The sequence below is a fragment of the Syngnathus acus genome, chromosome 19 (assembly GCF_901709675.1).
Source record: "Syngnathus acus chromosome 19, fSynAcu1.2, whole genome shotgun sequence".
NCBI lineage: Eukaryota > Metazoa > Chordata > Actinopteri > Syngnathiformes > Syngnathidae > Syngnathus > Syngnathus acus.
This window is the reverse complement of record NC_051103.1, coordinates 2,677,513-2,702,436: the sequence shown is the minus strand read 5'-3', so window position 1 is coordinate 2,702,436 and position 24,924 is coordinate 2,677,513. Positions and strand designations below refer to the sequence as shown.

Below are 24,924 nucleotides of genomic sequence, written 5' to 3'. Positions count from 1 at the left end.
ACACCACCTTGAGAGAATTTAGAAAGGTATATAAATCATATCGTACATTGATTCATTATAATTTAATTTTTTACATTCATTTTATATTTGAATATTTTGGCAAGAACACCGTCACACATATTTGTATGAAACCATTAAATATTCCAATGTACACATTTGATTGGTTTCATGCCTTCACATTAAAAATAACACAATCATATATTTTATGTAGATTATGTGTTTAGTCATCAGAATTCCTTCACTATATCGTATTTGATAAAAAAATATCGGTTTATATTTCGTGTGATGAGTATTTTTCTTATACTACTACTGTATGCCACCATATATTTCATATTTTTAAACTAAACATATTTGTCATTGGAAATGTCCGTCCAAAAACCTGTTTGTGTTATTTACATTTCTCATCTCGAAATCTTTTTTTTTTTAAATATTAATCTGTTTTATTTTTTTTATTTATGTTTATTTCCCCCTCACAGGAGAAGCACTACTTGTCCCTTATAAATATTAAAATACACATTTTGCTTTTGAAATGCTTATGCGGGTAAGGGCCGATATTCTATTTTTATTTGCGCTGGAGTGTCGTGTACCTGGTTGCCCTCCTGCGTTGCGCTCGTGCTCCCTCCCGGCAGGTGGGCTCCTTTGTTCACTTCTCCTTCAGGATATTTTGGGAGAAACGGTCTCGGGCTCCTCTCTGATTCATCCCCTCGCCCAACGTCAAACACTTCACTTGTGATGCCAACGCTCGGCTCGGGAGCTGACAAAAAAAAACAAAAAAAAAACACACACAACGGGGGTTTTGTTAGCCATGATTGCGGCGCGGCTATTATTGGATCACCTGCTTGTAATTTCACCTGCGTAACTTTTGGGTCACATCCTGTGTTGGAGCTGGCCGTAAGAATGTCAAAAAGTGAATGTTTGGGGAACACGCTTACGAGCTTGCTCTTGGAAGGAATTCGACTGGGAAAGTTGAGCCGCGGCCGGATTTGCATCAGCGTTGCTGGATGTTTGGGGGTGCAGCTACATTTGTCAGTAATGAGCCCCCCCATCACCCCCTACACCCCCTCATCCTTTTAAAGATCTTTGTTATGGCGAAAAAAGAAGAAAAAGACGAAGGAGGAGGAGGAGGACGTTTAATGATGACGTGTGCGGTCTCCAGAGTCCACAACGCGCGCGACTCCATTCAATTATGCAAATGAGGGCCCGCCGCCGCCGCCGCTTCGGCCGTCACTTTAATGACAACGTAAACACACTGAGGAGGCCCTATTTAGCTATCTGGAAGTTAATTGTGTTGGTCATTAAAAGAACTATCAACTGTCATCATGATGACACACATTGCACACACACATATTCAACAACAAGAGTGGACGAGCGTATATTGTTTGAATTTCCCAAGCAGTGTTGGATGTTGGTGGGAGGGTTGGGGGAACATACACACGCCGACCACCAGGTGGCAGAAGAGCACAAGGCAGGAGAAGACAAAACATAGCCAGGCACTTCATTAGATACAGATTGGATGCATTTGATCTTATGATGACATTATTAATATCATATATCCATATTAGAATGAAAGATGAGTTTTAAGAGGGAAAAAATATTGTAAGAATATTAGGAAAATAAAATCATCGCACAGGAATTTAATCATGATATTAATATAAATATTGCAAAAATGATTCATCATATAATACGTTTTAATAATTATTTCACATTTAACTTTGATATTCAGTATTATTTCAGAACATATGTGTAATATGTAATATTTTATATTTATCTTTTTGCAGCGTTTGTTCAAGCCATTCTTTAATCGTGACGCGCAAAAAAGTGTGTGCAGCGCTGTAAAACAAAACAAAACAATGACAATTGAGCATCAAAATATTGAACATGAAATATTTAAAAGCAAGATTGCCATTTTTCAGGCAAACTTGGGGTGCGATGTGTGGTCGTACAGGACACGTGCAGTGATCCCGTTTGGCCTCTAGGTGGACTCCCATCAAGCTACGTATCAAAGCGACAACATTGTTCAGAAAAGTGGCTGCTTTTTTTTTTTATTCTTTCTTTTTTTGGTCTTCTTGTGTTCTTTTGACTTGATGACTGCACAATGGTCGCCGTGAGCGCTGGGGATTGAAGACAAATTAACTCGGGAATGATTGTCACATCAAAGCTCGCCTCGCCTCGCCGCACTTGTCGTGGACGTCCGCGCACGCAGCGAGAACGTCGCGAGGGGCTATTTTGCTTATGGCGCGCCCGTTCGTCTTTGAACTTTTTGTGTCCGGCTAATAAATAATGACCGGCAACACGTTGAGGCGTTCAAGGGCGGGATTGATATGCAAAGTAGCAATATTGACGAGAAGCGAGTAGATTGCAATTCTGGTGACAACATCCGGCGAACGCTACCTTGACTGTGGATTTTTGTTTGCTCCGTGACCTCAGTTTACTTGTTTGGTGCTCGACTGACCTTTTGCGACTTAATGCATCTTTGTTTTTGTTTACAAAGTCATGAATGTGAAACGGTCACTCACTTTTGTAGTTGCGTCATCCCATGTGCGGTCATGTGACTGGTTAAGGCCGACAACGGCGTCTTCTTTCCTGAAACAACAATGAAACAAAGTCAACATCATTTTCTCTCTCTTTTTTTTTCCGCTCCACTTTGAAAACGATCCAACGGCGAGGTTCACCGCAATGTTTTGTCGGAAGGCAAAACTATTTTTGAATGTCTACAGTTTGGTGACATAATGTATGGTGTCAAATTGTACGTTTGGCCCCGCGTGCTCGTTAGCGAGCGCTTGTGAGGTCCGCCATGATAACGGGCTCAAGCGCTCTCTTTATAGAAGCCGAGCGCAACTTGCAATTACGTCGCGGTCGTAGTAGAAGAGGAATACATGCTCACTGGCCCGCGAGGCGACGCAGAACTTAATTGACCTTTGCCCAAAGAAATAGAAACGTCCGCTTGAAATGTTACAAAAACTGACGGAAAGGAGCGCTTGTTTTGTTTGACAGGGCTCACAGGTTTGGTGGCCAGCAATATTTTCACGGCATTTGTTCTTATCTGCATTTTGGAAGAAAAATGGGACTTGGAATGTCATGAAAAGATGTGGAATTCCAAAATGGGGGGGAAAAAAAGCAGGGCTTGCGTAGTGCTCGAGTGTGCCTGCACATGCACGACAACAGGAAAGCGCTGACAGAATTTCCTCGGGAGGGACAATAAAGAATTTTTGGGGCGGAACATTTTTGCTGATGCACACAACGTGTGTGCGGGTGCGCCAAACGCCGACCTCATCATTTACAAGATGGAGCCGCTAAAAACCACAAGAATGAGACAGGAGGCGCCACTTCACACGAGTCTCTCTTCTTCTCCTTCTTCTCGCTAGTTTCAAGTTGTCCCCGACTTTTATTTGGAGAAATATTAATTTGGGAGAGGAGTGTGGCGGCAGCGGCATCAGACAGCGAGAAAGCAAAAAGAGGGAGAGGTGCAATGTGAGCACATTTCCCCTCGCTTGACGTTTTGCTGAAGTTTGTACGCCACTTGAGCCGCGCTAATGATACCAGCAGAGGATCCCTGGGGAACGCCGTCCGCGGCTTTCCAACGAGAGGTATTTCAGGAGACGCGAGCGCAGGGAGGGGAGGGGCGGGACGAACGGGAGGCCTCGTTCCAGCAGCTCTTCCTTCCACTTCTTGTGCACGTGCAGATTGTGTGGCTTTTTTTTTTTTTTTGGATGGGATCAAGCGCCTCCTTCTTCTCCGTCACCGTTCTCGGTTGAGGCCGATGAATGTTCAAAGCGTTAACGAGGCCCTGGCACAGTCGCGCGCAAACTGGCGCCAAGAGAAGGAAATTCCGACGCGAACACGACGGCGCGCCGTATCCTCGGCGGGGGGTCCGCACAAATTATACAACAATCTGTTTTATGGCTCCCTCTTTTCAATCAAAGGTCAAGACATTGTTGAGCCCAAAATGCTCGGTCTAGTTTTACTCAACAAGAATCCCCCCCTCAAAAAATGAACATTTTTTTTCATAATTTCCTTCTGAATTGGTGCTATGAAGAGGAAACTGCTAAAAAGAAATTCTCTTTTTCAGTGTAGAACTTTGCTCATTCTTTTTCCTGACGTGGTCTTGCTTCCCTTTGCGCCGTCTTTCCCCAATGCCCAAGTCGTGACGGAGCCGCCCGCCCAACCGCCATCGCAACGCTCCGAGGAAGTTAGCGGCCTCCTCTCTCTGGAGGCCGCCGCGTTCCTCTTGATCTCAGCTACGGATGGGGAGTGTGTGAGTGTGTGTGTGGGCTGCACAAAAAAAAGTGCGTCATCATCCCAAGGATGAAAGTGTGTGAGTGTGTGTGTTTTGGGCAAGGTGCCTGCCCTGGAGCGAGATAACGCAAAGACAAGCAGATGGGGAACTTAAACGCAACGCCGCTCGGGTAAAGCCGAGCTGGCACAAAAGTGAGAGGAGGTCTTTAGAACATCTCCCAGCCCGGTGCAGTGGATGCCAGACTTTTTTTTTTTTTTTGCATATTTTTTCTTTTAGCAAACTCGCACTTGACAACAACTCGGAAAAATGCCAACAATGGCTCTGTTTGGCGCTTGGATCCGAGCGGGCCGAAAAGTGCCGTGAGGACGGCTGACAGGAGAAGGCTGTCGCCGCCGCCGTCGTGGTGGTAGCAAACATTCAAATGACGTTCAATGTGTTGACAGCCATAAATAGCGGGGGCCTCGCGGCACAATGCCGCGCGCATGTTGTCGTCTGCCCCGCAGGTCGGAGGTCAACGTGTTGGGTTAATGACGCTTGAGTTCCTGACACGACAGCGCGCTTTTATTTATTTTTTATCTCACAACAGCCGGCGAGAGGACGTCGAACGTGTGACAAAATTAAACCCGACCGAGATCACTCCAAAAATAAAAGTGAGATGAAATTCATGTTGCCATGACTCCATTTTGTGGCAATAATGCCGCAAGATAAAATGCGCATTGAGTGAGTGACGCACTGAGGATACTTGCTGGTGGCGTGCAAACGGCCGCCCGCCCTCGCCTAACATTTTGATGGATGAGAAACGAGATGGCAAATTGCAGCGTCCGTCCTGATGGATGACACCATTTGGCCTTGCTTGATTCCCCCCCCCCCCCCTTTGAATGAAGCGCACGAGGACGGCGCCAATCGTTGACGCTGCTTTTTTTTTTTTTTAAATCCCAGCAGCCCGCATCCATCTTCATTTAAGGGGGACGGGGCGGCTGCATTTGTTTACACGACAACATCCGTGTTAAATGGTCCCTTCTGCAAGCGGCGCCGCTTCAATGAGCAGCAGGCGCCGTATCCAACCCAACGTGGCCGCCGGCGAGCGCCCGAGTGCATAAACATAATAGCTAAATAAATATCTTCAAGTATTCACTTATCATTGAAAAGTTTGCATTTCGGAACTTAATAAATAAATAAGAAGAGGCCGGTGCGCTTGTAAATGACGCCGTTGCCTTGCTCGCTGTCAAACATTTGTGTAGCTTCCTGCCGGATGCTAACTTGCGGACGTCTTAATCCAATATTCCTTCAGATGTGCGCCGCACTCCTTCAAACGGCGGAGGAAGACAATAATTGCCCCTTTAACGGTAATCAATGCCCCCCCGTGATCAATAGGAACCGCCCCGCCCGTTCCCCGCGCATCATCTGGAAACATCGGGGCGCTGTGCGACCCGCTCTGCCAGCCGCCAGCTCCCCTCGTGACCCCCGTGACCCACCTTCTTCCAGGACCGCCAGGCAACATATCAAAGAGGGGAGGGGGGGGGGGGGGGGCTTCCTGGCAAAATCATCTCAATAAATAAATATCACGAGACGATGCCTGAGGGCAGGGCTTTGATGTGGGAGGGGGGGGGAGCAGGGGCATGAGGCCCCCTTTTTCGATTTTTACATTTTTTTTCCTTTTCCACCAGGATGCCACAAGATGGTGCCAAGCAATATTTTTGTATTCGACATGGCTTTGGCCTGAGCGCAAAAACTACAAACAGCCATTTAGTTGATTAAAATAACAAGCTGCTCCTGGGCAGCAAATTTTTTTTTGTTGTTGCTTCATGTTGCACCAGAAAATTGAAGTGCACTTCAGATACGCTCCCCATCAAGTGACAAGAAAAATTAAAAGCACATACCCCCCAAAGAACTGTGGTGGATTTTCAGAGGCTGAAATCAATTCATGGCCAATTGATTGGCAATCCTTGGCAGGATTTCACCCGCAATGAGTGCTTGATTGTGCCTGTAAAAAGAAAGAAAGAAAGATTAGAAAACAAAAGGCAGCAGACACAGGCGAGGGGGTGAAGATGTTCCTCTTTTGTGCACGGAGGCAAACGCAAGTCAAGCAACAGTGTGGGTGTTTTTTTTCTTCTTCTTGCGTTTGCCGGAGTGGCAATCCGTCAAGTTGAGAGCCGCCGAGCTCCTGGCGAGCCTACGAGGCATGTGCGATACGCCGTTGCACGCTGTCCTCAGGGCCAGAGCCCGCACGCACCTTTTACAGGGGAATCGACAAGAGGAGGAAGACGAAACTTTTTTCCGTGGAACGAGCGCACAGGGGGGGGAAACGTGCACTCTTGCAAGTGAAAGCAACTTTAGTTCCAAACATGCATTTTCCTTCTTTCTCTTCATTTCTTTTTTACGTCAGTACAAAAGCTGATTTCTTTTTCAATGAAGCAGATTGAAGGAATTTGCCAGAGAGTTGTCGTCTCCCTCGGCAAGCCACCTCGCCAGTCGCAAGAAGCTGAGGCTTTAAATGGCCACAATAAAAACGATCAGTTGGAGGTGGGTGGCTCCACCCACTGGGCTGGAGAACAGTGAGAAAAGGTTTTGTCAAATTTCATTTTTAAAATGTTCCAATTATTTAATATTTATCCTAAATTACATTTTTCATGTCAGTAACGAATAATGAATGTTGTATAGTATGTAAAATTGTTGTAAAATTGATTTAATGAGTTAGTCCAATATTTTATTTACAACAAATACATGAATATTGAATATTATAAATGAATGAATACAAGTTAGTGCAGTTCTCAGCGGCTCTTGTGATCGTCCTTTGCCGACCGACCCAGAGGAGCGCGTTGTTATTATTATTGATATGTGGCAGCCGCGCAAGTTGCATCACCTTGACAAGGTGGAAAAACAACAGGTTTTTTTTCTTCCCGAGGCCCACTAGTGGGATGTACCTTCAAATCAAGGAGGGGGAAGAAAAAAAAAAAAAAAAAAAGTAAGAAAAGGCACCCGGCAAGGTGCGCTATTAAGCCCGGGGAGTGTCAGGACTGCTTAATGAGGCACTGTGGCAAACTTTCAGCCGTGCCAGATAATATGAATTATTTGTCATCGGCTACACGTGCATGTGTGTGTGCGTGCGTGTCCCATCGCAAAGCGGGATGAAGGCGGACCTTGATGGAAAGATGTGGCACTAGCCTGGGGGCTCGCTCCACTCTGAGGCTAGTTAGCCGCCTGCGCGGCACAGCGCCATCATTAGGGAGGAGGGCGCTTGTGGCGCCAAGGTGACACACCAGCCGCTCGTCAGTCAGCCGGCGAGCACGTGGATGAGGGTGATTTGCTGGCATGGCCTGGGAAAAAAAAATAAAAAATGTAACTTTGCAAAAATGTGATTTCCCAGTTTAAAGCGGAACTCAAGTCCTAAATTTCTGCAGCGAGCTGTTTTAAGTGCCCCCATGAGATGTAGCATTCGGATTAATTTTGCATTCGTGAAAGGATGAAGACAATGAACGCACCTGCTTTCATCCATCTCGGGGGTCGGACATTTTGAAGTTGTTCTGCCGTCACCCGAAATTGACATGGGTGCCCTCGGGCTCGCGTTGCCAACCTCACAGCTCACCCGACTTTTGCAAGGCCAACCCAAAGGCACTTTGACATCAATTTCAGTCGACAGCAGGGGGCAATAAAATATCAAAATGTCGGAGCCCGGTGTAAAGTTGACAACATATTTGTCAGAAAAATAGTTCATCTTTGTTTGTCACTTCACAAACACCCGGACGGCCATGTTGCAAATGTTATCAAAGCTTTCAATTGGGTGAAAAGCGTTCAGGATCGAGAAAAGAAAACAAGACGACATTTGTGACTGCGGCGAGCTGAGCTCTGGCTAACGGCGGCGTGCTGGATGCAGGCGTGCGCTTGCCGGCCTTGGTTGCCGTTGTTGTGGAGCCGCCACATCAAAAGCGGTGTTTCTTTACTGGGCGATACAAAGCCTTTGGTCCTCCTCACTATGAAATTGAACCGCTTGCGTGTTTACACGGCGCCAAGACAGTTCAAGGGCGAGGCCCACACCGATGCATTAAGTGTGCATCTCCAGACGTCACATTCACAAGGAACAAAGAGCCCCCAACCACCCACCTCCCTCCCCCCGGATGTTCTTTGCGTGATTGGGGGACGGCAGGCATATAGCAGAATACGTGTTCAGAATCCATACAGCAAAGCAAGCGCAGTGGGCAATTGGACACTTACAGAAACAAATAGAAGAAGGAAAACATGACGCCGCCCGGCTTCAATAACCTCGATGGAAGGGCGCCGTAATCACCGTTGAGTCCGTTGTTTGAAGGTCAAACTAAATACCTTAGTGTATTGGATGTACGGAATAAAAAGCCGCCAAAGGACATACGCGGAGATTTAAAATAAGCCGTAGACGAGCTGACAAACAGCACCTATGTATCATTTGAACACAAACGGTGTGGCAACACATGTAGACGGACAAAAATACTCACAGGCATTTAATCTTTGTCCCCGGCAAGGGTGGCTTAATATTACCGCAGCTTCGCTCACATCACAGACTGTAAATCTACGGAGTAAAAGACAAACTTTTCATGTTGCACTCTTCTTAGAAGAAAACAAACTAGCAATTACCAGCCTAAAAAAAAAAGATCAACTCGTGTGTTGCAGATGACGATAATGATTGATGTTGCACGTTACCACAAATCTTGCAGTTTCCTTTATTTATTTATTTGTGCTTTATTATCAATACAAAATGTTTTTATAACATTTTCCCTCTGGAGCAAAAGGACGACGCAGGCGTGCACATACTAAGTTGCTTTTATTAATACAGAACCGCATGCTACAGAGACTGTACAGCATTAACATTGATTCATTACAAAAATCATGGTTTCGCCAAACCATTTGAAAAGGACAGGAAGAAAGAAAGAAAGAAAGCAAGAAAGAAAGAAACAGACAAACAGAGAAAAGAAAAGAGCAGAAAAGAGAACAGGAACATCACAGCCGTTAAGGAAACATTCAAACTATTTATCATTAGCATCTTAATAAACCAGAGAAGAAATCGACAGATTATTACAGTCGCGTCATGTCAACTACAATGGCACCGAGTGGATGGAGCTTTTTTTTTTTTTCTCGTTAATATTTTACAGCCTCTTGCAACATCAACATGCCTATTTTTTTTCCTACCTACCTATATGTAGTAGTGTCCTTAAAAGTGGCAGTTTTGTGTATTTTTTTTGTATTTGATAGTTTTTTTATGAACCTCCTAATATACAGAATTTGGCCCGTGTGGGTTTTATACAGTATGATGCCCATCATTTTTTTTTTTTTAATTAGGTTTAAATTTGTAATATTTGACAATTTGCTACCAAACACATTTGTTATAGCAACATTTATACTACATACATAGCAATCTATGTAACGTCACAGCAAAACGATGGCGTTGAACTCAAAGGATAAGAAGAGGATCCTGACAGCGTGATCTGGTCTGATCTGGGTGAGGGGTGGGAGGGCAGATGAAATCGTCGCCTAAAATTTGGCACGGAAAAAATCTGTACACGGCGGATCAACAGTCAGAAAACGACGACAGGAACTGCGTGTTCGGACGATGGCTTATCGACGCGTTCTTCCAAATATGTGCATACGTTGGCTGGGTGAGACGAGAGCGGAATCTGGCTTTGCGCAAAAAGATGGGGCGGAAAAAAAAATAGGCCTTTTAAAACCTCCTTGTAAAAATGGATCTCATATATATATATATATGTATATATATACATATATATATACATATATATATGTGTAGTGCTTACCGTAAGAAAAAGTATTTTGTACAACATTACAAAAAAAGGAAATAAAAGGTCAAAAAAGAAAAGAGACACGTACAAGATACAACGATCAAAATCTCTAAAGCAATAAATACTACTGGTCCTAGCGTGGTGACATTTTCAATCCAACGACCCCTTGAGACAACCCACCCATAAACCCACCCCCAACCCTCCCCGAAAAGGTAAACAAAGAAAAAGCAGTGGAAGAATGCATAATTAACACGGTATCCCCGACCCGACCAGCCCGTCACCCCCCCCCCCCCCCCCCCCCTCCCTCCCCCATTTTGTTCGATTCTGTACATTTAAACAAGTAACATCACAATTCAAAGTTGTTCCTCGGTGTGGCGTCGCCGCTCGCCTCTCGCCCTGGTGCGCTGCGTGAAGGGGTGTGATTGGTTCGCAAGCTCGTATTTAATACAAATAAAGAAGGAGAACCAACGCTAGCCTTTAGCTCGTCGTGTGTCCGCCGTTGTTCCAAATTGAAAAAGAAAAGATACAAAGTAGGACCGATTCTCAGTCACCCACGTCACCAAAAGCTTCTCTGGAAAAATTTAGAACTCATCGGCCGTCTGTCATCGGAGTCGTGGCCATCTGCAAACCTGAACGGAGGCAACTGGACTCAAACGCGAAAGTGAAAAAGCCGTGGAAAGATTTTTCAACAACCGTCAGCCGCGATGACCACGACCCGGATGAAGTGCCTTTGCGGAGCTCGCCATTGGACCACAGAAGTTTTTGCTCCGACGACTTCAACAAGCAAGAGTCCAGTCAAAGGATTTAAATAAGAAGTTTTAACGAGCTATTGCTGCAGCTCCCGGATAACGCGACGCTTCCTTGGCGGGTCAAATATTGACCAATGAAGTTGAAAAGAAAACAACAGCTAGCTAGCTAGCAGCGGCTAGAAGCAAACAAGGACAAAGAGGCTCCGACCGCTACTCGATAGACTTGGTCACAAGCGACAGCGGCTGCAGCGAGTGGGAATGACACAGCAGTGGCGAGGGCCGGGCCACGGGGGACACCACCGAGGGGCCCGGTAGCCGCGAGGGCGGGACCTCGCCGGGCTCCGGGGCCAGCGATTTGCCACCCAGCGCCGCCGTCGAGAGGTTTTCCGGCGGCCCGGCCAGGAGGTGCGGGTGAGCGAGGAGCGGCTGGTGGGCGGCTTTCATAGTCAGTGAGAGAGGTTGCATTTGTTCAGTCTGAGGTTTGGACTCTTTTGGCGAGGGGGACGGGACCACGGAGGAGGGCGAGGACGGGGGGGAGTCTGGGAAGCTTCCGTCCGAGGAGGGAGGACTGGCGCAGCTGCCTTCACCTTGGATGTAGCGAATGCACTTTTTTTTCCTCCTGGATCGGGAAGGGCAAGGCGAGACAAGACAATCTTTCAGACTTTGGATTTAATGCTGGCGGCCCGCGTGAAAGCACCATGCATGATTGGGGAATGCCCCCACCCACCCGCCCGACCCCTCAGAGTAGGAAACAGGACACCAAGCAGGCGGGGGAAATGAGCGTGGCGGTGATGAGGAATGGACACAAAGATCAAGTAATGCTCGCTCTCTGGATTTGCACTACTTTTTCGTTCCTGAGCAAAAGCAAGAATTCAATTTCAAAGCCGGGACGACGCTCGTGCGTCCAAGTAGGGACAAGAGTGTCAAGTGCTCCAACAAGTGTCATCCAATTGCAAGATTGTTGGATGCAATCCAGCAAAGGCTGTGTAAAAGGCTCAAATGGCCAGGCGGATTTCTGTGCGGAGAAAAGCTCCAATTGGGGCTGGAGACTGAGCTACTGGCCCCCTCTCGATCTCCTCCTCCTGAGGGGGTCCCAGTTTGTACACTCAGTAATGCAGCAAGCTGCCCCACAGACACAAGCCAGCCAGCCAGCCAGCGAGCACAGGAGGGGTCACGGCCTCACGTTTGCATTCCCGCCGGGTTCGGGACCGCTCTCCGGTCTTAAGGTGATCACCCCGGGCTGCGTTTGGTTGAGGGGGGTGAGATCTGCCCCCGCTCATGCTTTTGCCTTGACCCTGGCGGTGAACCCGCCCCAAGGCGACAACGGAAACTCAGACTAGCAAAACAAACAAACAAAAAAAAGAAACAGGGAGGCTTTTTGCGTCCTATTTTGGGGGGCCACAAAAACCAGAGAGAGCACATTACTGGGGATGAGGCAACACCAACAAAGCACATCGTACATGCTCGGTGGGTGGAGGCGGAGCTTTTGCGCATGCAATTCCAGGAGGCGGAACATTGGGAATAGTATCCAGCGGGCGCGGCGGGGTATCGTTTTGCCGCTTTGTACGCTTTGCCCGGCTCCCGCTAAGCGTCCGTCCAAGAGCAACAAATGAGCTCATATCCATTTTTTAACACGCGCATCGACTGCGCCGCTATTGATTTTTCTTGCTTTTTGTCGGCTCCCGCCGCCTCCCGGGAAATTACGCCGGAGTTTGGGCGAGGGGAGCCCCGGAGAGGACGCTTAACCTCTCGGCTCCGGTAATGAAGATGGAATTACGGCGCCTGATCTCGTGATCTGTCGAAGTAGGACGCGGTCGTCACAACACAAATGGAGAAAGGATGGGCGGGGTTGGGGGCGGGGTTATGTACTTAGCAGAAACAAATACCTACCATGAAAGCATTCCCAATTCAAAGACTGCTTGTGTCAGAACAGAAAGACAACAGGTAGGGACTAAGTCAGGGTTATTGAAGAGAGGGAAGGAAGAGGAGGAGGAAGAAGAGGGAGGAGGATGAGGAAGAGGAGGAGCACAGAAAAGAGTGTCACTGAGCGGGCCCCTCAAGAGGAAGCAGGGCTAAAATTAAAATATCGGCTAGCATCACATTGTTATTCCAGAAAAGGGACAAAGGGGGTGGGAGGGGCGCCAATTAGGATATTACATGACAGTTAATAAGGGGGAGTGCAGAAAATGGATTTCTAATGGGACAGGAAAAAAAATATTGGACAGAAATCCATTTTCTACCAACTGGCTCTAACTGACTCCATTTTTTTTTTTTAAATATATACTGCAGGAAAAAGCGGTTTGCCATCTGTTAAGCACACCGATGGAAACGTGTTTTTAGCGAGAGAGAAAATCATCAAGTGAAAAAAAAGGGAGAGGGAGGAAAAAAAGCCTGGTGGCGGTTGGTGGCCTTCCTCCAATTCATTCAGGCAAGTTATGTACCTGCACGGTTTGCACCATAAACTCAGCTGGTCAAGCCCGAACAAGGCACGACACTTCTTTGGGGTATTTGCATCTGTTATAGCCAAAGAGGTACGGACACAAACAAAAACACACACAGGAGGAAAAAGAAAAACAAAAACAAAAAATGGACACGTCATTGCACAGACACAAAACAAAAACACGTGGAGCCTGGGTTGAGGTTTAGGCTGCTAGACACTGGGACCTCCTCCGTTCGGGACCTCCCCAAGCCCTCACCTGCCAGTCCACAAAGCCCCAAAAATTGCATCGCACTCATACAAGCGGCACTCGGGCAGGCAGATAGACCGCAGACCGGCAGGGCGCGGCTGGAGGAAGCTGACGTAGCTTGGCGACACAAACGGGAGGAAGGGAGGGAGGGGGAAAAAAGACCAAGAAGAAAAAAAAAAAAAAAGGAGGAAGTCCCAGCGCGGCGGCACCCCCTCCCCTCCCCCCCACACCCGGTGCCAGCACACCCCATACACACCTGCACGGGCCGCACCAGTTATTCTGTTGGTCGAGCCCAAAGCGCGCTCGACACTTCTTAGGAGCGCTCAGGTCTGATGCCGAAGAAAGGGGACGGGGGGACGCCAGCAAAGAAGGAAGAGGGGGAGAAAAAAAAAATAGCACCCAAAAAAACAAACAAAGGCAAAGCACAAGTAGGAGAGAAATACAGAGCAAGAGTTAGAGAGAATCTACGCAGGTCGCCAGCTATTGTCAGCTCGCGCACCTCGCGGCTGGATCGACACCGCTTGCGTCGGAAACAATCGGACGCTAATCTAAGGAGAACAATTTGGCGAGTCATTTGACCTCGGCGGTGTCGATCCAGACTCGGGCCGGGTGACTTCCAAGCATTAGTTCCATTCCATGCACGAGTTGAAAATCGGGATATTAATACAAGCCCAATAGCGAGGAGGTATTCGTCAAAAGCGGCAGCTAGCTGTTGTTAGCCCTCGCCGAGGTTGAGCATCTAGAAGCCGGAAGGGAACGCGACTGGCCCGATACTTTTGCTCAGCCGCTCGGAGGCATGGGCACAAATCATCAAACCGAATTTTTTATTTACAGCTGGCCATTGTTTTATATATCCATTTTTTTTTAATGTTTGTTTTCTTCTTATACATAAATAAATGTTTTTTTTTTCTGATTTAACATAATTTCAGACTAGATTTTGCGTCCCATGCCTGGTCGCTGGCCTTCGTTAGTGGCCTGAAATAATCTCATGTGAGCATGCGAGCCTACAGCCGAGGCACAAGGGGGAGCGTTTGGTCCATTAAGGAGGTTTACCCTGGCCGGCATCAAACCCACAAACACGATAACAACGACCTCGGCGTACAACAACATCATGGGTTTTTTTTTTTTTCTTTCTTTAGCATTTCAATAAAAGGCAGCGGGGGAAAAAAAAAAAGAAAACTTCGGCGGTCGGATCAAGATCAATTAAAAAGGAAGAAAAAAACAAGTTAGTATATTTAAGAGCCAAAAATGACATTAGCACCTGTAATCGGAGGGAGTGAAAGGCAAGGGTTTGGAAAATATTCTCTGTGTTCTGCAACAAAAACAAGAACAGATAGAGAGGCCTTCAAGAGGAGATCACCGTCACCCAAAAAACAAAATATTGGAAGAAAAATAAAGCAAACATGATGCCAAGAAAATATGTGGATTATGAAAGATGGAGCAGTCACAGGATGAGGAAACCTCCTTAATTTTGGTTTCGATTGTGATCAAAAGCAAGCGAGGGGGCAGCCCAGTTAGTGCGCACACACACACTCGCTGAAGCGTATTTGCAAGTGTTAGAAAAACACTTCATTCCATCAACTCACTCTACACATATAAGCACAATGCTAACGGGCAAAAAGGGAGGGAGGGGGGGATTACGGGACGGGGGTCTTAAGGGGGTGGGTTCATGCATATTCAGCTGTTATTAGCAAGGGAGGACTACAGTGAAGGGGGAGGGAGGGGGGGGTGTTACTGTAGACAACGCTGCTACCATTTAAATATTGCATCGATGATGAAAAAAAAAAAAAAGCAGCACAAACACACACACACACACACGCACAACAAAACTAGCTTGACTTTTATCTAGCGGGCGTCACATGCGGCTGACACATGACGGGCCCGCTCTAATATGGGAGATAATTGCCGCTCGCTTACCGTTGCTCTCCGCTTGCTGCTTTTCCCTTTTTCTCTTCTTCCTTTTCCCCTGTTGGTTAGCCGCCAAGAAAATAGAAAGAGGGGCAAAAAAGGGAGACAGACATAGACAGGAACCTTAGTTATTATATTGCAGGACGCCCCAAAACATGAACAACTCGTCTTTGTGTTTATTTATTTATTCATGGCTTCTTTTTTTGCCCCGCGGTCGGCGGGAGCCTGACGAGAATTGAGTTTCGGTGCGGCGCCGCTCGCTAACTCGGCCTTATTTTCCTCAATTTGTCTTGATGGGCTCCCGAAAGCGGACTCAAATGACCAATCGTCGGCCGGGCCGGATTTACGCGGCACTAAAAACAAGCACGTGAGGGCCGGCGTCAACACCAAAGTAAACAATCAGATATAAATAATAGAAAGCGGGAAAGACCACACTTGGACTTGAGAAAAAAAAAAAAATCGAAAGATTTACTTCGGAGAAGAGAGTAGAAGAGCAACAACCTTGCGTAATGAGCCCCATGTGACTGATTCTTTTGTTACAGAGTATGCTAACTAACACTCGCACAAAATGTTGGCGCTTCGTTTTCAGCACCACCTTCCAATTTTCGCCACGTCCTGCAAATTGACACTCCGTTCCGACTTGTAAACTTAAAAACTTACATAGTTGTCTCGGGCCGACCAGCCGGGGTAGAGCTGCATGTGGAGCTGTCGTTCTTTCCTGGCCAGCTCGTAGTACTTGGCCTGCTCCTCCCTGGAGAGCGCGTGCCACTGCAAGAGGCGGCCGTGAGAGGTGAGCGGGACGCGCTTCCGGACCCTGCGGCATCTCCGGCGAGGCAACTCACCCTCCGACCCAGAATCTGGTTGATGGCGGCGCTCTCCTTCAGCGTGCACTCGGCTACCACCTTGGCCCGCATCTCCTTCATGTAGAGCATGAAGGCGTTGAGCGGCTTCTTTATGTGCACCTGCTTCTTCTTCTCCTCTTCCTTTTTTGCATCCGACTGTTTCCTGCGGACAAACAGGTTGGGAAACTACCAAGGGGAAGGAAAAGTCCACGCCGGTGCCGGCCAGGTACTTACGAACTGTTGAGGGAGCTGATGTCGCTGTGCGAGGATTCCTGCTTGACGTTGGGCGTGACGATGGCCGGGTGCGGGATGCCGGTGGTGTGCAAACCGTGGTGGGGGGGCACCATGTGTGGAGGGAACCTAGAGGACAGAAGACTGTGTAAATCGGTCAGAATGGACGCGGCTGAAATGGGGCCGTGGCTCACATGTAAAAACAACAACAACAGCAAATGCGCTCAAATATCCATCATGCAACTTGAGAAACTTGGATTGTGTGGAGAGAACATTTTTTCGCAGATGGGAAGAGTTGAAAGGCGCGACGACCATTTAGCTGTTGAGCGTGCATTCACTGCAGCTCGAGTTGGCCGGGCCGCCCAATCAAAGCGGATCAATTGCGGCGCCGAGCGTCAACGCGGCTCATCGGCGGTCATTTGGTCTTCTCCGTCAATTTGTGAAAGCGGGCCGTTCCCGCAGGAATGGGCACACATTGACCCATCCATCCGCATTGTTGACAGTGCGGGGCCACCGTGGGACCAAACATCCAAGAGCGAGGGATGAAGAAGGAGGGCAAAAAAGGAAGATTTTTCCCTCTTTCTATTTTTTTCTTTTTCCCTGCGTGCGTGTGTGCGCTCATTATCTCGCCGTGTCTGGTTGCATGGCTCGGAGCCAGAATATAATGATGAGGATAAACTCGCCAGGAACAACTAGTTTCTGTTGGAGGCCATCTCAGGGGAGAGCGAGGGCGCCGCCCCCCCTCCCCATCTCTCGCTCCCAAACACACACACACACACACACACACACACACACACACACACACACACACACACACACACACACACACACACACACACACACACACACACACACACACACACACACACACACACACACACACACACACACACACACACACACACACACACACACACACACACACACACACACACACACACACACACACACACACACACACACACACACACACACACACACACACACTCTTCAAACTCTTTTGCCTTCTCTTGCCTTCATCCCTGACACGTTGGTGTTTGTGCCATGTCATGTGCTGATGGGGAGCTCGGCGGGGCGGGCGGGCGTTTGCGCGTTGCCCATCATTAGGGGCTGCCGCCGCCGCCACCACCACCACTGCCGCTTCCTCCCTCCCTCCCCTTTGCCTCTCTGTGCACTTGTTAAAATTTCCTCTGTTCCAAATCTATTTTTTTCCCTTCTTCTGCTCTTCCTGTCCCCTCACCACCTCTGCGCTGCCTGCCGCCCCTCCCCAGCGGGCCCAGGTTATGGTTAAAACATGACGGCCGTCCCTTTGAAGAGCAGGGGGCATCGTCATCGCCGTCGTCGGGGAAAGCGGCGCCTCGGACCAATTTAATCAAGACAGAAAAGGAACGGTGAGAACGGCTGCTCCGCCCGACCCCGGGTCCCTACGTCTCAATCGGAAAGGTGTGTCGGGGTGGGAGCGGCATCGTGCCGCTTAATTGCCGACGTGAAGCGCAACCCCCCCTGCGCCTGTTTAATGTGTAATGATGCGGCCGAGAAGGAGCGGGATTCGGCGGGCTGGAGGTGGGGGCGTATCAAAGGGCGGCCCACCTGACACAGGCGCAATACAGCACACAATACAGGTAGCCAGACCCCCATCATTATCCAAAATCATCTTATCCCACCTCGTGATGCATTTTTAACAGGAGGTGCAAGGTGCTAGCAGGTACCAGATCCATTTTCTGTCCGCTAATTTGGGGTCAGGTGTAAAGAGGACGACAGACATTTCCTTTCTATGCTCATGATGAGCGAGCGTTGGCCTCCTGCTCCCATCAATCCTCGGCCTTGGCGTATTACGGCGGCAGGCTCTCCGCGCTTCGCTTTTTAGTCCGAGCTACATTTTGTCAGCCTCAGAGCAAAAGTGATTTGGATGTGTTCAAGCCTTCTCTGGAGACCTCACAAGCCCCGGCGCCCCGCCTTCTCCCTCCCTTCTTCTATTGGGTAATTAAATTAGGGGTTTCATGACAGGGCATTAGCTCGGTACACACACCCCGCAGCCGGCAGATTCAATTAGCCACCCTGGAAAGAGGATGATGACAATGTGGAGAGCAAATTATCAGTCACTTTAAAGGCCCAGTTGGGACGCCGACGCCACTGCCAGATGTCGGGACCTCTGCTCCAGCGAGGGCAATCTGGAGAGGCCTTTTCCATAACGTTGGGCTTGGGCGCATTATTGAGGACAATTTAAGGGCTTGGGAACAGATGAGCTGGATTGAAAAGTCACCCCCCCCCTCCTCAGACGCCATCCATCAACGTCACAGAGGTTGAAATGCAACGCCTAGAGGACCTGCTTTTGTAATTAAACTCCAGCTAGTCCTGGAGGACTGCTGCAAAATGGCCGACAATGGTTTGCGAGTGTTGTCGTAGAGTGTTTTCCGCACAATATCAAGTTTCTCAAGGCACAATATGACGGCAAAACCACCAAAAGGGTAAAAACACACATGCAAAATGCTTACGAGTACACACATAATGAGCATAAATGTTGGTATACGCCAAACTGGGCCTCGTCCCTTTTTTTTCTCCCCCCCCCAAAGCGCCGCGGTGTTTGTTTACGTCTGGCAATTACGCGGCCCGGCTGATTTAGCACCAGCCTGACGTGCGGCGGGGGCTAAATGTTCTTCGGGGGCCTCATTAAGGGGCGGGGAGATAAATAGAATTAATATTTGAGCACCCTTGCTGGAGATTTGGCCTTTTGAATAAGGGGAGGCATCCTTAAGGGAGACGAGTTTGCGCACGAGTTAGCGGCGAGGCGAGGGCTCGACTCACCTTGACATGGATGCGTTGACAGTGAGCGCAGTCGGGTAGGGGTGTCTAAAGCCCCCTGTCGTGATTGGATAAACAGGTTGACCTTGCCTGGGAAGAAAAAGAAGAAAGGTAAGGAAACAAGGTTGACAGACAAGGGAGGAGAAGCTAGCGAGCCCCCTTAAGTCGGCTTCTTCTCTTCTCATTTGATCGGGGACAAAAATCCGAGCGGCGGATCAAAGGCGGGGTGGGAATAAACTCCCGAGCATTTTGAACGCCGCAAATCTTGATGGTGGCGGCTAATTAAATTTTATAACCCTGCGCTCGCTGCGCCCCTCCCTGAGCTGGAACGAGGTGTTTTGTTGTGATAATTAAAGACGAAGTGCGGCTCCCTTTAATGGAGCCGTCACGCTAATTGCGCCCTACACATCCAAAAGACAAACAATAATGAATGTAAATTTATACCGAAAATAAAGTGCAGCAAATCAAAGGGCGGCGTGGCGGTGCTCGGGGGCCCTTTCCCGCTATTTAGACAGCGGCGAGAAAACATTAAATTAACAGAGCTTAATTTGTAGCCTTTTGTCACATTAACAAGTGTTGACAAGAGTTACCCAGGGAGAGTCCCCGTGCGGGATGGCGGGTAAAAGGCGGGCAATCGCCGTTCATTTACTCTAATTTGACCCTGCAGAGACATGCAAAGTAGTGTGCGCTCTTTTAAAAAAAAAAATCTGTGGGATTCTGCGGTTCAAACAGTTTGGAGATCAGGCAAAAAAAATGAATAATTGCACATGTGACTAAAGAACTAGGTTGACCTGAGGGGAGTAGTTTCATTTGGTGCTTTGCCGCCATCTTGTGGCATCAATAGGCAATTCTAAATCTTTCATTGTCAGCGTCAATTATTCACAATTTTTTTTTGCCCGGCTTCGTCTTTTCAAACCACATTTTCCATAATGTGTGCCTTCGAGGTTTGTTTATACACAATTCCGAAAGTGGACTTTTCCGAACTTTTTGCACAACTCGTGAAAGAACAAAGTAAAAAGAGCATGTGTGTGTGTGTATATATATATATATATATATATATATAAAAAAAAGGATTCGCTTACTGTGGTACTAACCATCCTAGGGGATGGGGGATCTGGCCGACGGTGCCAGGTGACAGAGGGTAATAAGGAGAAATATCTGGAGGATGCGGAGGCCTTGGAATTCCTGCACAAAAAAGAAGATGACATGAGAAGAGGTGGACAAGATGGAGAATCAAATCCTTTGTCACAATCTCAGATGTTGCGCACATCACAGGCGGAGGAAGAGGAGGAGGAGAAAGCCTTGTTGCAGGTGTGTACACGCCGCAAAAACAAAAACGGGAAAAAAAAAAAAGGAAAAAAAAAAAAATCACACTTTCTGATCAAAGGCCTCACCAGGCGACAGCGACGCAATGTGTTTGGAGGAGGCGGAGAGGAGAGAGAGAGGTGAGGAAGAAGAAGTGCAAGAGGAGGAGGAAGAAGGGAATGATAAAATAAAACACCGACACCATCCTTGTCACATTTGTCACGCCAATTCTGGAGATGAATGATGTAAAATGACGGATGTTTAGAAGTTAACAAAACTCAACAATATCATTACGCCGTTTGCATGTGATCACAGGGAGCTGGGCTCCTCATTCCCTGTCAGCCACATCATTCTGCGTGCGCGACAAAAGCTAGCAGAAAGACGCAGCTGTTAAACATTGTTAGCCGAGCGATTTAGGCTAATTGGTGACTAGCGCAATCGCTGTTTGGTGTCACCAACGGTGAAAAAGGTACAGCCGCCTTTGGGGAGCCAGCTCCTTTGATTTAGCGACATCAATCAAATGCTACGGATGGTGTAGTAGTAAGAGTGTGCCTTGTGACTGTATGGAGATGAATAACAATAAGGTGGATCAAAGTAACTCATATTAGCATTGGATTAAGTTGCGATAGTGTGCCAATGCTAGCTTGCGATCTTTATTCTGACGTCATATGCGAGGTGGATTAGCGTCGCTAAGGTTAGTTCATTATTTATTTGAATCGCTCATTAGCTTTGGCTGGAGCGAAAGTCGTAGCAGGTAAGGCTCATTAGCTAGCGTGACATTTTCTGCAGGTTTCTCCATCCTGTCGACATCACATCACGACCGGAGTGACCGTGTCTTCCTTCTCCCGCATTTTGGAGCGTTATTCCGCTAAAAGCCACACAAGCAGCCCGCCAGACCGAATACGCCTCGTTAATTAATTAAACACTGAGTCGCGATTAGGCCGCCCCATTAGGCACTGCATTAAACAGCAGCTGGTGCATTATTTCCCCCCCTCGTAAGGGCCGTTGTAATAAGGCAAACATCATTACCTAAATGACTGAGTGGGAACAAATGAAATACTAGATAATAGAACAAAATGGTTCACCGTGAAGAGGCAGGTAGGCCATCAACAAAACAGGTCTAGCTCCGATGCAGGCCTAAAGATGATTAATGTGAAAAAACTGGGCGACCCACGGGGGATTGAGTTGCATACATCATCACAGAATCGGCCGTAGAGTCGAAATAAGCCTCGGGTTCCTGGACCCGAGTCTTCAGATACAAAAGCAGTCTTTGTTTCAAGTCTTGTAAGTGAAGTTCAAAAGGTATCTGGTGCTTACTTGATCCAGAGCTGCCACACTTGCCTGTTTTGGGGTCCACGTCTGTCTGTAGGTGTGGTGGTGGGTTCCCGGGTGTGAAGTGCTCATTGCTGTAGGTGATCAGTGGTGTGAGAGGGTGCACGTGGTGAGGGTGCTGAACCACTGGAACCTTATTCGACTGCAGGAGAGAAAAACAAGAAAGAAAATAGGCCAAGGGTTAATAGTCGTAGAAACGTAAAAACAGAGCATATCGTTTTCCGAGTGTCCGGGAGGCGCCAAACCGCCGGGCCTCAGTGAAAACACTGCGGTTTGTAATTAAAAACACTTCTGCGGTGTCATCCTGGAATTCAACGAGAGTCTATGAGGCCCTGGGGGGGTTGCCACTTCTCATTTGGGGCCCGATGCGTGATGAGGCACTTTTAACCGCAGCGGCAGCGCAAGTAATCGATCTTGTGCAAAATCAAGACAGCGCATGTAAATCCAGAGTCATTAGCGGCTTCGGTCAACGTGCCACTGTTCCCTCCTCGTCTTCCTCGCTTGGGCCCGATTCTCCATTCTGCCACTAAAAGGGTTAGTAGCTGAAAATCCATTTCTGCATTTTTGCCAAATTACTTGGAGCGATGTAATCTTCTCTTTGTGCTCCTAAGTGGCGCAGTCCACCCTCTCCCTTCTTTTTTTTTTCAATTACCCAAAGATTACAGTGGAGCTGCCACGGGGCCCCCTAAATTCCGGGCCTGGGACCGTACCCCCGGCCACCAGATAACCAGATTAGAGCACTGCTGTAGATTAGCCTGGTGGCTTTCACCCCTTCACCCACACATCCTTATCCTGCCCTCAGCAGCCAAAGAAGCAGCACTAATCAGGCTTATCATAACATGGATGATATGTTCAAGAGGGGCTGGGAGAGGGGGGCAAAGCAAAGGGGTGGATCTGCTTGAGTGCGTTGTCTGTAAGCCCTCACACAACCTCATTAGTGACTTAAATATATGCCTAAAAAAATCCACTGTGGCAGATGTAGGTTTAATGGGACGAGGGGGCATCCGAGTCCACATATCAATCTGGACTTGGTCTACCCCAATGTTTTGGGAGAACGCGACGAATATTTGGACTCGGGTATGTGCCATTTCTTCCGGGAGCTTTTCTATATAGTTTGGAGAATTGTGGAAGGTGGCCGGGGAGGTGGGTGGTGGGATCGGGAAGGGGGGGGGGGGACACATTCCCTATTGCTATGGTCCCAATGAAAGATTAATGAACCCCCTGCAGAACTCCAGGGAGGCAAGCGAGACTCCTGGGACTCATTCACAGCCCGGAGCTGAAAAGGCTGTGGAGGAGCGGGGCTGTGCAGAGCAGGGAGGGCTCGGTGGGATGGGGAGGGGGGGCATATGTGCCTGCGTGTCGAGTTGGAGGCGTAGGGGTGCGAGCTTCAACGGGATTCGTTAGAAAGAAACACAAACCGAGGCGCTCGTGATCTGATCTGCACATCCAGTATAGACGGATGATGGGGAGGAAAAAAACAAGATGATGACAGCTGCCGCATGCAGATGACGAGTTGTGTCGCTCTTTCCCAAGTCTCCCCCCCCCTCCCTCCTCTCACCTCCTAACCTCCTCCTTCACGAATCCCTGCTCCTCCCTCGGGTAATGATGTGAAAGAATGTTGTCGATTCTTCATGTGCGTTGTGAAAAGCTTTACTGGCCATTTGGAGTAAGTCTTTTGTCCACACGCCTCGGCTATTCAGAGCACAGTTCAAAACGCCCCAGTCCCAACTTAAAAAGAGGGAGGGAAAGGGCCAGAGTGTGGCGGATTTACATCAGAAACCGCCTTTCGGTATTTTGCTACAGTACGCAAAATCTTCTGCCACCAAAATGACGGATTCATACCAAGCTCCAATGCTGTCTGAATTACAAACTGCAAGACCAGGTCTGAGAATCAGAATTCCTGGGCCGTGGGACAGAGAGAGAAGACCTCAAAACCAGAATTTGAGATATCCTCCAGTCTTGTTTGATGTGTGGCGAGTTAAACACTCGGTCTCCTCCAATGAGAGCATCCGCTAGGGTTCCCGACCCCGTCGAGGCAAGATCCCGGCAGGAACGAGGCCCCGCACCTGCTCTGAAACCTCGCACTCGACTTGGGGGGAGGCTTCTATCGCACAACAGACAAGAAAGCGCAGAGAGACAAAAGCGAGCGACGTGGGAGGCTTCTCCACAAGGGCCAGGCTAAGAAGAAAGAACGTTTCCTGGCCCGACACCCCCGCTGACTCGCATCCTTCGTCACCAGAGCAAACAAAAATAGCAGCAGACAATAAAGACGGCCGAGCTTTTCAAGACTCCAAAAGACATTCACAAAACCCTGCAAAACAACTGCCGTCAATGAACTGCACGCAGACTTCCTCGATTGTCCGCGACACTCAGGGCGCCGCTTGCCGACTAAGGCGGCATACTCGAGTCTAGGCGTGGGATTTGCCACCTCCGCTTAGGCTACTGATATTACCGGCGCTTCTATTTCTTCATCGTTTTACTCCTACTTCCTACTCTGGGGCTTATATTAGGTCTTAGTGACTTTTCCTAGCACGTCTATACTTTTTGGCGCCCGACCCTTCAGGGACCAGTCCACCGAGAATTATCATGGTAGTAAGACATATGGGAAATGCGTAGGAAGGCAAAATGTCAGCAAATTCCTGAGCACCTATAAGCGAAGGATGGTCCACCACAAGTCCCAACACTAATCTACATTTGGAAAGAGCAGTCAGCAACTGTAAAAAGAGCCCCCGGGAGGCGGTCAAATCAATGTGATGCTTCAAGTCAGACCTCAGGGTGGAAGGGAGAGAGGGGGGCCGGGCAAGAGCTAGCCCAGAGGCTCAGAAAGTGACAGCAGGACAGAAGCAGACAAAGGCAGCGGGGCGGCGAGGTGAAGGCCGGACAGGAAAAAGCTGTTGGCCCCGCGTTTCCGCCTAAATGTGAAGGTGCTGACCTTACGGGCCCCCGGAGGGCCCGTCCTACGCTAGAGTGCCGCCGCCTTTCTTCTGCTTTGTGTCATGATATGATGAGTTGTCACAACAGCTCGCCGGCCGCTAATGAGCTGCAAGTGGCCGGGCCAGGGAGGAG

At 48.4% G+C, this 24,924-nt stretch overlaps 1 protein-coding gene and 1 long non-coding RNA gene across 38 annotated transcripts in view; both read right to left on the bottom strand.

The window, feature by feature from the left end:
• Positions 1–587: 587 nt before the first annotated feature.
• Positions 588–9,986, bottom strand: LOC119138378. Of its 2 annotated transcripts, XR_005101134.1 has the most exons (4): positions 8,707–9,986; positions 7,378–7,554; positions 2,517–2,583; positions 588–754 (listed from the first exon to the last, which is right to left on the bottom strand). It is a non-coding gene; the product is annotated as an uncharacterized LOC119138378 (long non-coding RNA). The 2 variants fall into 2 exon arrangements; XR_005101133.1 differs by lacking the exons at positions 7,378–7,554; positions 8,707–9,986 and adding an exon at positions 6,118–6,238.
• A 160-nt stretch (positions 9,987–10,146) lies between these two features.
• Positions 10,147–24,924, bottom strand: part of tcf7l2 (transcription factor 7 like 2) — a 59,182-nt gene continuing 44,404 nt past the window's right edge. For 3 of the 36 annotated variants that reach the window (XM_037278181.1, XM_037278179.1, XM_037278191.1), the window contains 10 exons: positions 21,868–22,000; positions 20,304–20,406; positions 19,225–19,311; positions 16,423–16,563; positions 16,189–16,351; positions 16,007–16,114; positions 15,356–15,419; positions 14,700–14,750; positions 13,695–13,767; positions 10,147–11,370 (listed from right to left, as the gene is read on the bottom strand). In XM_037278181.1, coding sequence (XP_037134076.1) covers positions 10,962–11,370; positions 13,695–13,767; positions 14,700–14,750; positions 15,356–15,419; positions 16,007–16,114; positions 16,189–16,351; positions 16,423–16,563; positions 19,225–19,311; positions 20,304–20,406; positions 21,868–22,000 — 1,332 coding nt within the window. In that variant the 3' untranslated portion in view covers positions 10,147–10,961. Of the gene's footprint in view, positions 11,371–12,640; positions 12,703–13,191; positions 13,266–13,694; positions 13,768–14,699; positions 14,751–15,355; positions 15,420–16,006; positions 16,115–16,188; positions 16,352–16,422; positions 16,564–19,224; positions 19,312–20,303; positions 20,407–21,867; positions 22,001–24,924 lie in introns of those variants that run through there. The other 33 variants (XM_037278188.1, XM_037278197.1, XM_037278203.1 and 30 more) reach the window with 28 other exon arrangements.